The following is a 13,316-nucleotide window of genomic DNA, read 5'->3' as shown; positions in this document are numbered from 1 at the left end:
CCCCATCACCACATTTGCTCACACTCCATTGCCTTTGGCTCTGATAACTGAACCCTCTGTCTTATTGATTGGTGTGATCTCATCCTCTGAACAATTCTCTCTCGCCCCCCCCCCAACCTGCCCACATCTTCACAGCCATCTACGAGAAGTCTGCTGGAGAGACTGAGGCCATCGCCTTTGACGGGCGGACGTTCATTGAGTACCACAACGCCGTTACAAGGAGGTAAGGAAGAGGACAAGGGGAACATCCTCATATATTCAGCTTCACCCTACATCTCCATTGTAATAGCTATTAGCCAAATAACCTCTCTGTCTATCCATCTCCTCCCTTGGTAAGCCGTGATAACAATGTTGATGATATCATCAGAGCTAGGGCTTCAGGGTGAACTAGGCACTTGGCTAATAGCTCACCCCCCCCCGTCCATGGCGGTCCTGTTCCGCTTTTGACAGGATTTCACTAATTAGCGAGACGGTTAACAATCACAGTGTTGCCCTGAGCACGCTCAGTTTACTCTGTGGTCTGCCGCTTAGAACAGACTGGACAATAAGCACACATGCACGATTCAACTTTTTATCCTTATTTTGAATGTGTGTAAAACTGACATGTCACCTGCAATTTCTTATACACCCGGAAAGGGAATAAGCTGATGACGCGAGTGTAAAGCGGTTTCTTTACACTGGTGCAGGTGTAAAAAAACAAGACAAGAAATCCTGTCCCTTCAGGCAGCTGATGAGACAGTTTTACTCTTCCATCCATCTACAAGGTTGGCAAGAGTGCGCCTCCAGGTTGGCACAAACAAAAATGTTTATGTGATGAACCTGAAAAGACATCAAGCATACGGCTGTATATCTTCGACTCACAGCTCTTCACACAAACACAGAGGTGTGAAAACCGGGCCACAGTCTGCAGATCATCACACTCCCATGGAGAAACACAACTCACACTCACTCAAAAACAACTGGCTGGAGAACTCTGTCGGATATATATGTGTGTGTGTGTGTCCTATGTGTATCTTTGCTGTTTGTCCCCAGTCTAAGCGGCCCAGTCGCGTGACTCTTTGTCCCGTCCCTCAGTCTGACCACCCTTTGTCGTTGTCCGCACATGTCTTGTCTCATATAAATGTCCTTCACTGTCTTTCCTTTTCACTCAAGCCAACTGACCAATGAGATCCCAGAGTAAGTAGACTTTACGACTGGGTAGCTGCCCAGCTTTGAATCAAGCCCAACTAACAGCAACCAAAAAAAGCCATTTTTGATAGTTAACCCAATTGAAGAGATTAAAGCACATTCAGTTTCCTGTCATGATTTCCACACAGAAATCATATTTGCTGTTTAAGTCCGATTTTACATCCATGCTCCATATCCATGATTTAATTTGACAGATTTCATTATTTTAAATACATTTTGCAACATCATTAGATCCTTTCTTTTTTTCCAGTACAAAAGGGAAGCATGAATGTGTGCATGATAAGCATTGTGCTCAACCCTCAGAGAAAATGAATTGCTGTACTAAGAATGTGCAATATTTTATGCATGGTTGTAACTCGTTCCCAAACAAAAGAAATGCCACGCACTTTACGCTGAATGGCATTATTGCTATGAAATGAATGAGACCCCTTGAAAATTGCAAGAGGAGGATACACTAAATACCCCATAACCTAGTTTCTGGTGCCTGCAGAGTTTCTGCTTGGGAAAGCCCTCAGTCATGACTTAGTTATTAAGGGTTTTCTTCCTGCTCATTAGCTTGGTAAGTAACCTCTTTTTTTAAAAATCCCACAAAGCAGCGAAGCAGAATTCAGCTCAAATTAAGCCGACTGGATTCAACCCAGAGTTTCAATCCATGCCAGGGCTTCTGTCATTTCGTTTTTTGCCAGATCTCTAACTGTAATTGTGAATAATTACGGAGTCGGCCGTACAGAGAGGCACTGACATGTTAATCACAGATTTGTCTCCCTTTGTAGATTAGACCTCCAATTGAGATCTCTCCACAGTGTGTAGCCATGGGCATCAGTCTCACTTAGCAGGAGGGGACAGTGGTCCTTGGAGCCAGACTGTCAAAAGTTTAATGGATGTCACATTTACTAAGAGCCACAATGAGCGTGAATCTAAGCAAACCAGAGCCCTGGCACAGCACTCTTGAGGCAGGCCGATCAATTCAGCGTGATTTGATTTTTTTAAAAAGAAATGAATGCATTTCTCGAGAGGCCATTAAGAGCCAAGTGAGGCCAAAATGTCAAGCGCTCACCTTGGGTTAATGTTTCTGTTACTATTTACAGCACCCTTTGATCGCTCCTCCTTCACCTCTCCACCCGTATCTGAAAGCTGCGGTCGATTTGCTCAAACCCCATTATTTCAGTGACAAATCATATCTGGCCGTGGCTCTCAACTGATATGGCGCTTGACCCCATTTTTTGACAATTGCCCAATTTTTCTCATTCACCGCTTCCATTGCCAGACAGAAGATAATTATGGCGCTGCACTGTGGCGTGCAGCGCCATAAATATAAAGGAGTTATTCAATAATTGGACGCTGACTTAAAGTAGCCTCTTGTGCTGGTGTGGACACTGACCATGAATGTACTTAATCTTGATGCTCACGTTTAAAAAATGCTTCATCCCAGGGCATTTTGGTGCATTAGTCATCCATCTTGATCCGACTAGTTCCCTTGAGAACCTCCTTTTATGGTTGCGGTGTGATCAGGGCTAAGCTACACACTTCGTATGATCACAGTTGTTATCGACTGTTGACATGGTCGATATTGTAGTAGAGCAGATAAGTTATGCTTTTTGCAGCTCTGGGTCTAAACCAGACTTCTGTGAGTCACCCAGTGGGCTCACAACACCCTTCCCCTCCTCCTCCCCTCCTCCCCTCCTTCCCTCCTTCCTTCTTTCCTTCTGGCCTCTTGCGCTTACACTGCATGCCGTTGACTTTCTCCCCTGCTCCCTTAAGTCCTGAGTCTCTGGAGAACCCATCTGACCAGAGGTGAGTCTCTCAAAAGCTTTTAGACTTTGGTGCTGTCCACTCGCCTCTCACTTCTCGCCTCTCGCCTCTCGCCTCCTCATCCAACCCCACCTCTCCAGACAACCCCTCCCCGACCTCTCACAGAGCTAAACCCTCCTCCGCAGAGACAACATTGTTTCCATTATTGAGATAGAGTTACCAATACGAATCACAAAGAGCCTCTGCATAGGCTTCAATTAATTCTGAAGTTCAGAGCTCTGATAACAGCACAAAACCAGCCAGAGCTGCAGCCTCTTTGCAGTAACTGTCCTTCCTGATGGCTTTTTATTATTCTAACCACTACTGCCACCTGGAGTTTAAATAGAGGACAGCACTCTGAGAAGCCTCCTGAGAATTTGAATGCATATAAGGAGTAGATAAAATCCCTCCATTTACAAAAAGAAACACTCCAGAAATCTATGAAGTCAGTGTTGTATATGAGATTTAGAACTCAGTGCGCCGGCGTTGTTTTATTCATGATATATTCAGCACTTTTAATAACCTTGACCTTATCACTGACAAGCCGCTCCGATGGAGATTTATTGGGCCCTGTAAGCTCTTTGAGGGTTTGCCAGGAGAGAGGGTTCACTGAGCTGTATTTGTGTTCTTTTTTTCTCTCTCTCTGAAGAAAAAAAAGAAAGACATGATGCTCTTAAATCATATTTTTTTATTTTGTTTCTGTTTACCTCAGCAGATTTAGTTAATCAAGGGGGTCAAAGTTTCCAAACCTAAGCATGTTTTTGAAGGAGAAAATCAAATTTGATTATGGATTCTTTCCCCACTTCTACTGAGGTGAACCAGCATTATTGTTGGCCTGAGCTGTCAATGTTGCCATACCGCAGGCCAGCAGTTAATAAACTGAAGTTAAATATCATCCCATTGCTTCCATACCCGATGCTCTTTCTACTCTTGCTCATTAATGACAGGAAGATCCCCTGTCTATTTCCTGTCCTGCTTGTTCTCCCATGAGCCTCTCTGCTTGCTATGCTGACTCCTTTGTCTTGTTGTCTGTCTTGTTTAATCTTTGTCTCCAGCTATGTGCTGCTGTTGTTGTTTTTTTTAATCCACGTGTCATTGGTTCTTTGTCGTACGTGTCCTCACCTTGTCTTTGTCTTTGTCTTGAAATACCGTTTTGAAGAAGATGGAAGTAGATCCATTTGCAGCTGTGCGGACATTTGCACAGATGCTGACTGACACACAATCGTACACAGACACACGCAAATTAAAGGCATGATTCTCTGGATGTCTGCTGTATCTTCGCTGGACTCACAAAGAACAGAGGGACTTTACAGAGTGTGTTTGTATGCGGGAATGGATGTGTGATGGTGTGTGTGTGTGTGTGCGCGCACATACAGTAAAGGCACATCACAGTGTTTATTTTTCTCACATCGGTGACAGTGACGTACAGTGCCTCTTAAGGATAGGTGGAAGTCGCCTCGTCTCTGCATCCAAATCACCCCTGCTGTAGCAGTCAAGAGACTGGAGATCAAACAGCTGCCTAAAACACACACACATGCACACACACAGAGCAACACAGGAAGCACTGAGCAGCAAAGCAGTTCAGGCTCAGTAGGAAGTAGGAAAGCTAATAGCAAAACAGCCCCCTGCTACTCCTAAACTCAGTCTGCATCCTTAAAAATCACTGTAACTCTGTTAGGATGGGGCAATAGAGTCTGAGGTGCAAAGATTTCTGGCTACATGTGCTAGCACACAGAACCATATGTCATGGCTTGAATTATGGGTAATGTACGCTTGAGACAACAGCAAGTCCCTTGCTTCACATATGCAACTACAAATGGCACAAATGACATCTGAGCTGCGTCAGCTCCACCAAAGATTAGAACTCATTTTGATGAATTAGACCGAAAGCTAACGATGTTATTTCTGTTCTCCTAGTGAGAAGGCTCTGCTGGTGAACAAGTTTGAGCTGAGCATCCGGACGGAGGCAACCCAGGGCCTGGTGCTGTGGAGTGGGAAGGGTGTGGAGCGCTCTGACTACATTGCCCTGGCCATCGTGGACGGACATGTCCAGATGACGTACGACTTGGGCTCCAAGCCCGTGGTGCTGCGCTCCTCGGTGCGTGTCGACACCAACCGCTGGATACGCATCAAGGCCAGCAGGTAAGATGGGAGATGGCAGGTAGCTGGGGATCAGGAGCAAAAGCTTTTTACAGTGAGACCAGGATTAAACTTAATCCATATTGTATTTGTGTTGCTGCAAACTGTGTGATCTCTTGCATGAATCCTCTGCTACACGGTGATCCCTTGCACTAAGATGACTCTGATTAGTTTCAGATTAAGGTTACTTTCATGCCTGGTCATGCATGAGTATGAAGCACTGCACATCGAATTGCTTAGACACATTACTGAATGTTCAAAAAGGAAGAACATGTGGCAACATCCAAACACATGTTGGCACACTATAGGAAATCTATCCAGGAAATAAATGAATAAAATAAATGAAAATTCATGATAGTATTTATATGAACACATATACACTGTGTACATGAGGTATACTAATTAAATACATTGATCCTATTTAAAGTTAGTCAGTATTCCTATGCTGGCTTCAGGCTTGTTGTGTGGTAATTTGATTAAACACAATAACTAAACTTTTAGATAATGCTTCTCTCATCATGTCAGTTGACAAACCAGTTGCCACACAGTACATTTCTGGGGCCACACTTTCTTCTATTGGTTATTCAGTCTTGTAGACATTTTGTACATACTTGAACACCTAGAGTATGTTTTTATAGTATATACATAAATAAATAACCCATAAATTACACACAGTAACACAGGTTTTAGCTACGGGTTAATTATAAGCTATGAGTTATTAGTACGAGTTAGTACATTATTCCAGATGTAGGGAAAAAAACAAATCATATATTTTTTGCCACACAGTGATGTCACATAATGGATTCCTAAATCAGAAACAAATTAACTCCTGAACTTGGAAAATTACCCACTTAACACCTTCCATGCGATCTATGCATTATCACTGCTGAACATTTGCTTTCAACATGGCTGCATATGGAAGTATGGGGGATAAATGGATCGGTTTCATCATGTAGGGCAGGAATAATCGATCCTCGAAAAGCCGCTGCATCTATTTCAGACAGAGATTTGGCCAAATCTCATCCCAAGCTTACACAGAGTTTCTGGAAGATGACATAATTTGGATGGTGATGATGGTGCACATCACAGCATGTGGCGTACAGCTCTCATAGTTACACAGCTATCTGTGTTTGCGGCTTGCCTTTAATGAAGCTCTCTCAGTTGGAAACCCACTTTTGTGGGTTCAAATTATCCCCGTCGTCACAATTCTTAAGTGTGTGTGCTAATGCGTAGCGCTGAGCCACCTATAATGAATGTTGCTCTAGCGGCATCTGTTAGCTGGTAGGCAGGCACATTTAGAACGCTGCTTGGCAAAAGCAGTTATGTGAGTGCTTAGTGTGCTGGCAGTGGAGCAATGGAGTCTTGATGCTTTAGATTAAATGAAACTGCTATTTACAGCTATTCAGTATGACATGCATGCATGAGACAGACTTCCAACTGCATCTCTCTCTTTTTCTTTCTGCTCCTCAGAGCACTTAGAGACGGCTCTCTACAGGTTGGCAATGAGGCAGCAGTAACAGGGTCATCGCCTTTGGCAGCAACACAGCTGGACACAGACGGAGCGCTCTGGTTGGGTAGGTGCCCACACATGTAAAAGAGAAAAAAAATGTCATTCAGAATTGAAAATGTATCTACAATTGCCATTAATCAAATCAGGGGAATACTTGTAATTCTGTCGTACCTTTTCATCTTAGCCACTGGTAGAAGGCTGCCAAAAATGAGCAATGAACTCATTGGCATTGCAGAGGATAAGCAAAGTCTCTGGCAGGCAAAAAAGATTGCGATTTGGGCAAAAAAAAAAAAAAATGTCCAAACCTATTCAGGTATTGAGTTGAGAAATGAAAGGCTATCTGACAAATTCAAAAGTCGTCTGCTCTCCTGAATTGAAAATGACCAAAGTCGGCCCGTTATCTACCTCGAGTTCAATTTGGTCTGAACTTGACTCAGAGAAATCGCTTTTGAAAGAACACACACGGCACGGCGGGATTGAACATTCTGAGGAAATAACATTGAAGACGGGCGGCGGAATAAAGTCAGGCCGGTCTTTAAAATGCACAGCGCAAGGCGGGTGAAGAGGCAGGTTTGAGAGGAGAAGCAGCATGAGTGACATTTAAGAGACACGCTGCATGTAGAGGTGCGCTCGCATACTCAGATACACATATACAAACACACACACAGGGAGGCAGTGCTCTGGAACAGGTGCTGAGCGAGCCCTGCAGCAAGAATACATAATCCTCAAACAGCCCTCCCAGCGAGGGCCCTTCTCCTTTTTAAATCCCCTTTTCACTGTTCATCATTAATTCATCTGTAACTCGCATGAAATTAGCCCTGTCGATCCGCAATTCGGAGGCCCCAATCCGATTAAAGGGGGCAGGGACAGGGGATGTAAAGAGCTAGACGGGGATATGAACTCTCAGCACGACAGATCAAAAAAGAGAGGAAAGAGAAAGAGAGATGGGGAGTGTAAGGGGGAAAAGAGGTTGGATTAACACGAAGTGAAGAAAGACAGAGGATGCAGGAGGATTCTGACTGGAGATAACATGAGAGGGAGAAGGAGAGAGAGAGCAGGGATGGCGGCCAGGTAAAGCATGAAAAACTAGGGTCAGCCTCTCTCCCGGTAAGTAACAGATCTCATGAAATTCTGAATAAAGATGTTTCACGCTGATTTATTGAGAAAGACACTAATGACTACTTTGGGTGCGCTGGCTCAAAAGAGTAGCTCAAAACACCATCAAAAGGAAAAAGAAGCCAGCCACACACCCGGCAATTAGGTCATCAAGTCTCCACAAAAGGACGTTATGGGAAAAAAAGAAAATGATTTGAAATAGAAGAAAAAGTGCAGTATAGTTAAAGCGAAATGGAGAGTACAAGGGGCTGAAACATTTGCTTTGAAGTACAAATCCATGATATATTAAGAAATGTCTATTTTTAAACTTTCTATGACTGATAGAAAAAACACTTCCGAGAGTCAATTTACAAGTGCTTTAATGGGTCATTTTTGCCAAATAATAAAAGTTTTTCCACTTTAATCTATCTAGCTGTGCAGGTGTGGCTTCTACCCTTCTACAGTGGAGGTGCATAGTTGGGTGAATTGGCCCTTTAACGTTGTATAATATTGCGAACGTTATTTGATCTGCAGATCAGACTCAGGCAACATGGATAAACAGAAAAGTGCAGCACCTATAAGAGCTCAAAGTTTAAGAAAAAGCTGCCACAGTTTTGAATGCACTACTTGATGGACAGGAATGTCTGGGGAGCTCTCAGCACAGCAATGAGTGCTTAGCACTAAAAATAATGAAGATATTAGGTATTCATAATTTTACACTCTGTCACCACCTTTCATTTGTAGCGCATTTTTGAGCACTTTACACACCATGTCAAATTAGAAGAACCTTCCCTCTTGTCTATCTTAACGTTCTCTGGCTGGTATGCAGGCTTTCTGCCGTTCTCCTTTTGATCATGGTGGTTTAACAAATAAAGTGTCAACCTGTCATGTTCATCAGATGGTGTCATCATGCAAAAAAATCAAAGACGACGCCTGACAAAGACAAAGTAACTGCTTCAGTACCAGAAATACATTTCTCTACAAAATATTTCCGGTACAGGTGGTTGATGGCCTTTGCAAGGTCTAATTTGTTACCAAATGCAAACCTTTATTCAGGTTTTTGATCTTTAAAGGGGCACTCCACACATTCTACAAATGGAAATCTGTGAAACATGTGATAACAGGTGTGTAATGTCTTGTTAAGCTGCAGAGGAGCTGAAAAAGGTTAGGTGATATCTTGGCAGGAGGCTACAAAATTACAAATTTGGCCTAATGCAACAATGCTATTGGCTGTATTATGGGAAATGTAGGAACTAACTTTTTGGGTGCTGCCTTAGTGTGCAGAATGGTTCAGCTTGCATCAGTTTGGACTAATTCTCTGATATGAGTCTTGTTTTTATGTACAGTACCTGATACATCATCTCAACCTCTGTCTCCCCTCAGGTGGTCTGGAGGAGCTGGCGGTGGCCCGTCGGTTGCCCAAGGCCTACAGCACCGGCTTTGTTGGCTGCGTCAAGGATGTGGTGGTGGACGGCGTGGAGCTCCACCTGGTGGAGGACGCCTTAAACAGCCCCCAAATATTACACTGTTCCGCCGCCAAATAACTCGGCAGAGACAAAATGTTGAGAAAAAAGGAAAAAAGAAACCCTCCCACCCACTCCCTCCATAGCGCCCATGTCTCCTGCTGTAATTATTTTCTATTTTTGTATACTTTTCATCGCTTTTTATATGGAAAGAAAATTAATATGTCGTTTTAATTTTTGTTTTATATATTTTGTTCTTTTTTTTAAATCTGCACCTCTGTTCACAGAACACACTTTTTCTTTTTCTTTTCTGCTCCGGCCCTTCATCTTTTTCAAAAAGCAGGCGTCTCTGTGAAAAAGAGATACTTTATCCTCGTCAGTTTTGTTGTTTTAAAACAAACGGCAACTTAAAAAAAAAAAAAAGCCTGCTCCTTTTCCTCGCTCATTACTTGAACACTGGTGGACCTCGCTGATGATCTCTGGTTACTGCCTTGTCTTGGTGCCATATCTATCGTCCACATTCCCCAAGCATGGCCTATACATCCATGAATATATAGACGTACATTCCCCCTTGAGAGCTGGACACAGTGTGTGCTGCAGCCTGTGTGTGCGCTTCTTTGACGCTGCAGCCAGCTGGCGTCTCCAGTCAAGGAACTCTGTATTCAGCCCCGGTAGCCAACTGTATTTTCCTAATGGGACTTTTCAGATATCAGTCAAGCTGCTACAGTGAGAAAGTACACAGTCGAAACCACTCGATCAACCCCCATCTCACAGCGCCAAAAAAAGAAAGAAAAAACTCTCCACTCAATCTGAATCCCATCAGAGCCTTTAGTTTTGAAATATGACTCACTAACACTGCAACCCGACATGACGGAGACGGAGAGAGCGCTGTGTTCCACAATGACTTGCATATCATTAGTCATAAGTCAAGAAATGAATCATAGACATGAATAAATGTTATAAATATAGAGTATATAAATAATACCTGAGACTGTGAATATGTAAGATGGGTTCTCTTTGGAGAATTGTGCTTCTCATGTACTATTGTGCGTTCTGTTTTACAATCAGCAGATGAACTAATGATGACCACTATAAATGCATGCACTTCTGCAGTGTTGGTTTGAATCTGGTTTTTGTTTTTTTGTTTTTTTGTTTTTATTCACGTTTTGTTCCACAAAAAAAAAAACTTTTTAATTTGGAAAATGTCACTGTTTGGGGGTTTGTTTGTTTTTGACTATAAAAAGGTTACTTTTTTTCTCTTATTTCCACTGATGTGATTTCAGAAACTACAGAGCTCAGAATAATGTTTTATATTTGTTCATTCCCTGTGTCTTATTTTTTGGTCTTTTTTATTTTTCTTGGAAGCTGTTAGTTTTGCAGGACCTTGAATGGTGCATAACGGGGAAGAGTTGTTACCATATCTGACCTTAAGGAGGCGCTGAAAGCAAAGACTGAAGAAAAGGACAGACATAAAGGAGGACAGATCTTATCATGGGGGGAGCTACTACTCTTGGGAATGTCCTGTCAGACAACAGTCAGTCGTCAACACAAACAAAAAAGCTTAAAAACAACAACAACTGAGACTTAATTTCTTTTTTCGTATTTGACCAAGGAGCATTCCCGGAGGAGTCTCTATTCGGCTGTTGAGTGAGAGAGAGAGAGAGACTGTGATGTTGTTGTGACCTTTTGAAGCCATAACAGCCGCAAAAATGGGAAAAGATGCATAATCCTACAGTACTTGCAAATTAACATAGTGACGCATGGGTTTGTATTACTAGTGCGAATTCTGTAACATTCAGTGAACTGATGCAACGTGGAGTCGTCCTTGCTGAACCACAATAAGCTGCGATGACTGACTTAAAGACACTTGTTTTGATATGAGAACCTTGGCAATATTCTGAGACAAAATCATGCTTGTTCGTGGTTGAGTATCAAATGGTCTTGTACTATTTTTTTTTTCTTCTTCCTTTAATTATGTTTTCCTTCTTAAATCATCAACAACCTGTTTTTGTACAGCCCTGCAATTTTTAAGTGTAAATTTAGCAAATGTGTGATCTGTGGAGGTTTATGTTTTTAGTAATATACACTGGAACCATGTCTGACTTGTCTGTTCGCCCACACGATTATATACTTATGTACATGGGGGAGGGAGAGCCCTGAAACTATAACTGCGTTGTTGGGTGTGATCAAGCTCTTGAGTGTCTACACCAGACCAGGAAACTCTTTTCTGGTGTCCCAATACACGTTTAAAATTCCAGCACCAACTCTAACTATAGACTTGTATTACTTTTACCCCACTGTTCTTTGAATTTGATCCATTCAGGTGGTAACGCTCAATAAAGGAGGGATTCCTGTGTATTTGGATGGACTTGAGAACAATAAATACAGCTGCAGTCTATGGTTTGGGTGGAAACTATGAATTGCCTTAAAAACTGGTCACCTCCACTCTGAGCAGGTGACAAATACGTCATCCATATAACCGTTTCCTTACTTTAACCAGTGTATTAGCCTCATCCCCATGATGTAAATGAGTAATACATAATAATAATTATATTAGTAATAATGCTCATACACAAAAGAAAATCCCAGGGGGCCTCTGCAAATGTCCCCTGTGGCTTTTTACAAAAAATCTTCTATTTACTGTTTTTTGAATCTATTTTCTGTTCCTTATTTATGTCTACATGTGGATTACCCTCCATGTCTGGCCTCTGTAAACTACTGTCTGACTGCGCAAACCTCCTCAAAGGGCAGTGCACCAAGTGAGAGTGGCATGACCTGAACATTACTAACTTTATGACCTTTGTCTTGTGTTCCTACCACCATGAAATAAAATGTCAACCAAATGGAGCCCATTCTTGTCAGCCGTCTTGATTTTGTCATCACATGGAGTTGAATTGCATTTCGACAACCCTTTAATAGGTAAAACTGGTATTATTCTATGTTTTCTGCATTGTCAACAAATCCTGTGAACAGATCAAAACCAACAATGCGTTAGTCCGTCCTTCAACCCTTTCTAAGTTCCCTTCCCTGTCTGTGGCTCTGATTGTTCTTACTAAAGGCTCAGTCATTTTTAGCAAATATTACTCTAACTAAATAGTGCATTTGTTGGAAATTATTTACACGTTTGATGCTCAAGTATTTATCCCACCAGGATGGTGTATGCAGTATTGACTCAAAATAAACTACAGTGCCCATGTTGAGCATGAAAGATTATTCTTAATGTTGGAAAATGTAGTAAAAATCTTAACTCATGTTCCACTTACTAGCTTTTTCCAAAGCTTGCACCCTTATATAGTACTGTAAATGCTTTCACCCCACTTAGGAAGATCCAGAATGAAGACCAGTCTTCAGACCTTAGAGGACCAGTATGTATGATTTAGTAGCATCTAGCGGTGACATTGCAGACTGAGACCCATTGACTCAGCCAAGCACAAAGAAGACACTATGAGGGCCGTAAAGTGCGCTAAAAACACAAAAGACCCTATCTAGAGTCAGTGTTTGGTTTGTCCGTCCTGGGCTACTGTAGAAACATGGTGGCCTCCATAGAAGAGGACCGCTCCCTCTGTAGATAAAATGTTAATTCTGAGGTAACGAAAACACAACAATTCCTATTTTCAGGCATTTATGCTGTCACAAACACTGGGCCATACGCCTGTGGCAAAAAAGGCGGGGGACGCCACACAACAAAAGAATTAACAAATCTATTTATTAAGGGAAAAATATTTAACCTAAATTCGTTAATATGTGAACATCAGTAGGGTCAGTGTTGTAAGTGAGTGCAGAACGTGGGAGTGCTATGTGTATGAGTTGCTGTGTTGTAATAACATGACAGAACACAATAAACCATCAACCCAAAACCAGACTGTTCTTCTCAGGGAGGAGAGAGAGAGCACTGAGCTTTCCCAGAGGTTTAAAGGCGCATGGCACACAGCCTCAGGTGTGTCCAGTTTGCTGACGACCCTCTGCCACGCCCACTTAAAGTACCTGCACAGAAAGACAAGCCACACAACCAGGAACCGAAAGACAAGGTGGAGTGGGTCGTCACAATGCACTGATGAAAAACATACCTATGAATATTATATTCCATTTCTGCCAGTAGACCTTCCTAAATCTTACACACTGTAGCTTGC

The 13,316-nt window shown here is 42.4% G+C and overlaps 1 protein-coding gene across 1 annotated transcript in view; it reads left to right on the top strand.

Moving 5' to 3' along the window:
* agrn (agrin) overlaps positions 1-12,033 on the top strand; it is a 247,613-nt gene extending 235,580 nt beyond the window's left edge. The window contains exons 34-37 of the mRNA XM_035656665.1: positions 136-223; positions 4,897-5,121; positions 6,589-6,692; positions 9,107-12,033. Of these exons, the coding sequence (XP_035512558.1) occupies positions 136-223; positions 4,897-5,121; positions 6,589-6,692; positions 9,107-9,267 (578 nt within the window). The 3' untranslated portion in view covers positions 9,268-12,033. The remainder of the gene's footprint in view (positions 1-135; positions 224-4,896; positions 5,122-6,588; positions 6,693-9,106) is intronic.
* The last annotated feature ends 1,283 nt before the right edge of the window (positions 12,034-13,316 follow it).

Source organism: Morone saxatilis, unplaced genomic scaffold, assembly GCF_004916995.1.
Source record: "Morone saxatilis isolate NCDOM2014 unplaced genomic scaffold, NCSU_SB_2.0 Contig15, whole genome shotgun sequence".
NCBI classification, from domain to species: domain Eukaryota; kingdom Metazoa; phylum Chordata; class Actinopteri; family Moronidae; genus Morone; species Morone saxatilis.
Note: the sequence above shows the minus strand (reverse complement) of the source record. Positions and strands in the feature narration are given on the sequence as shown.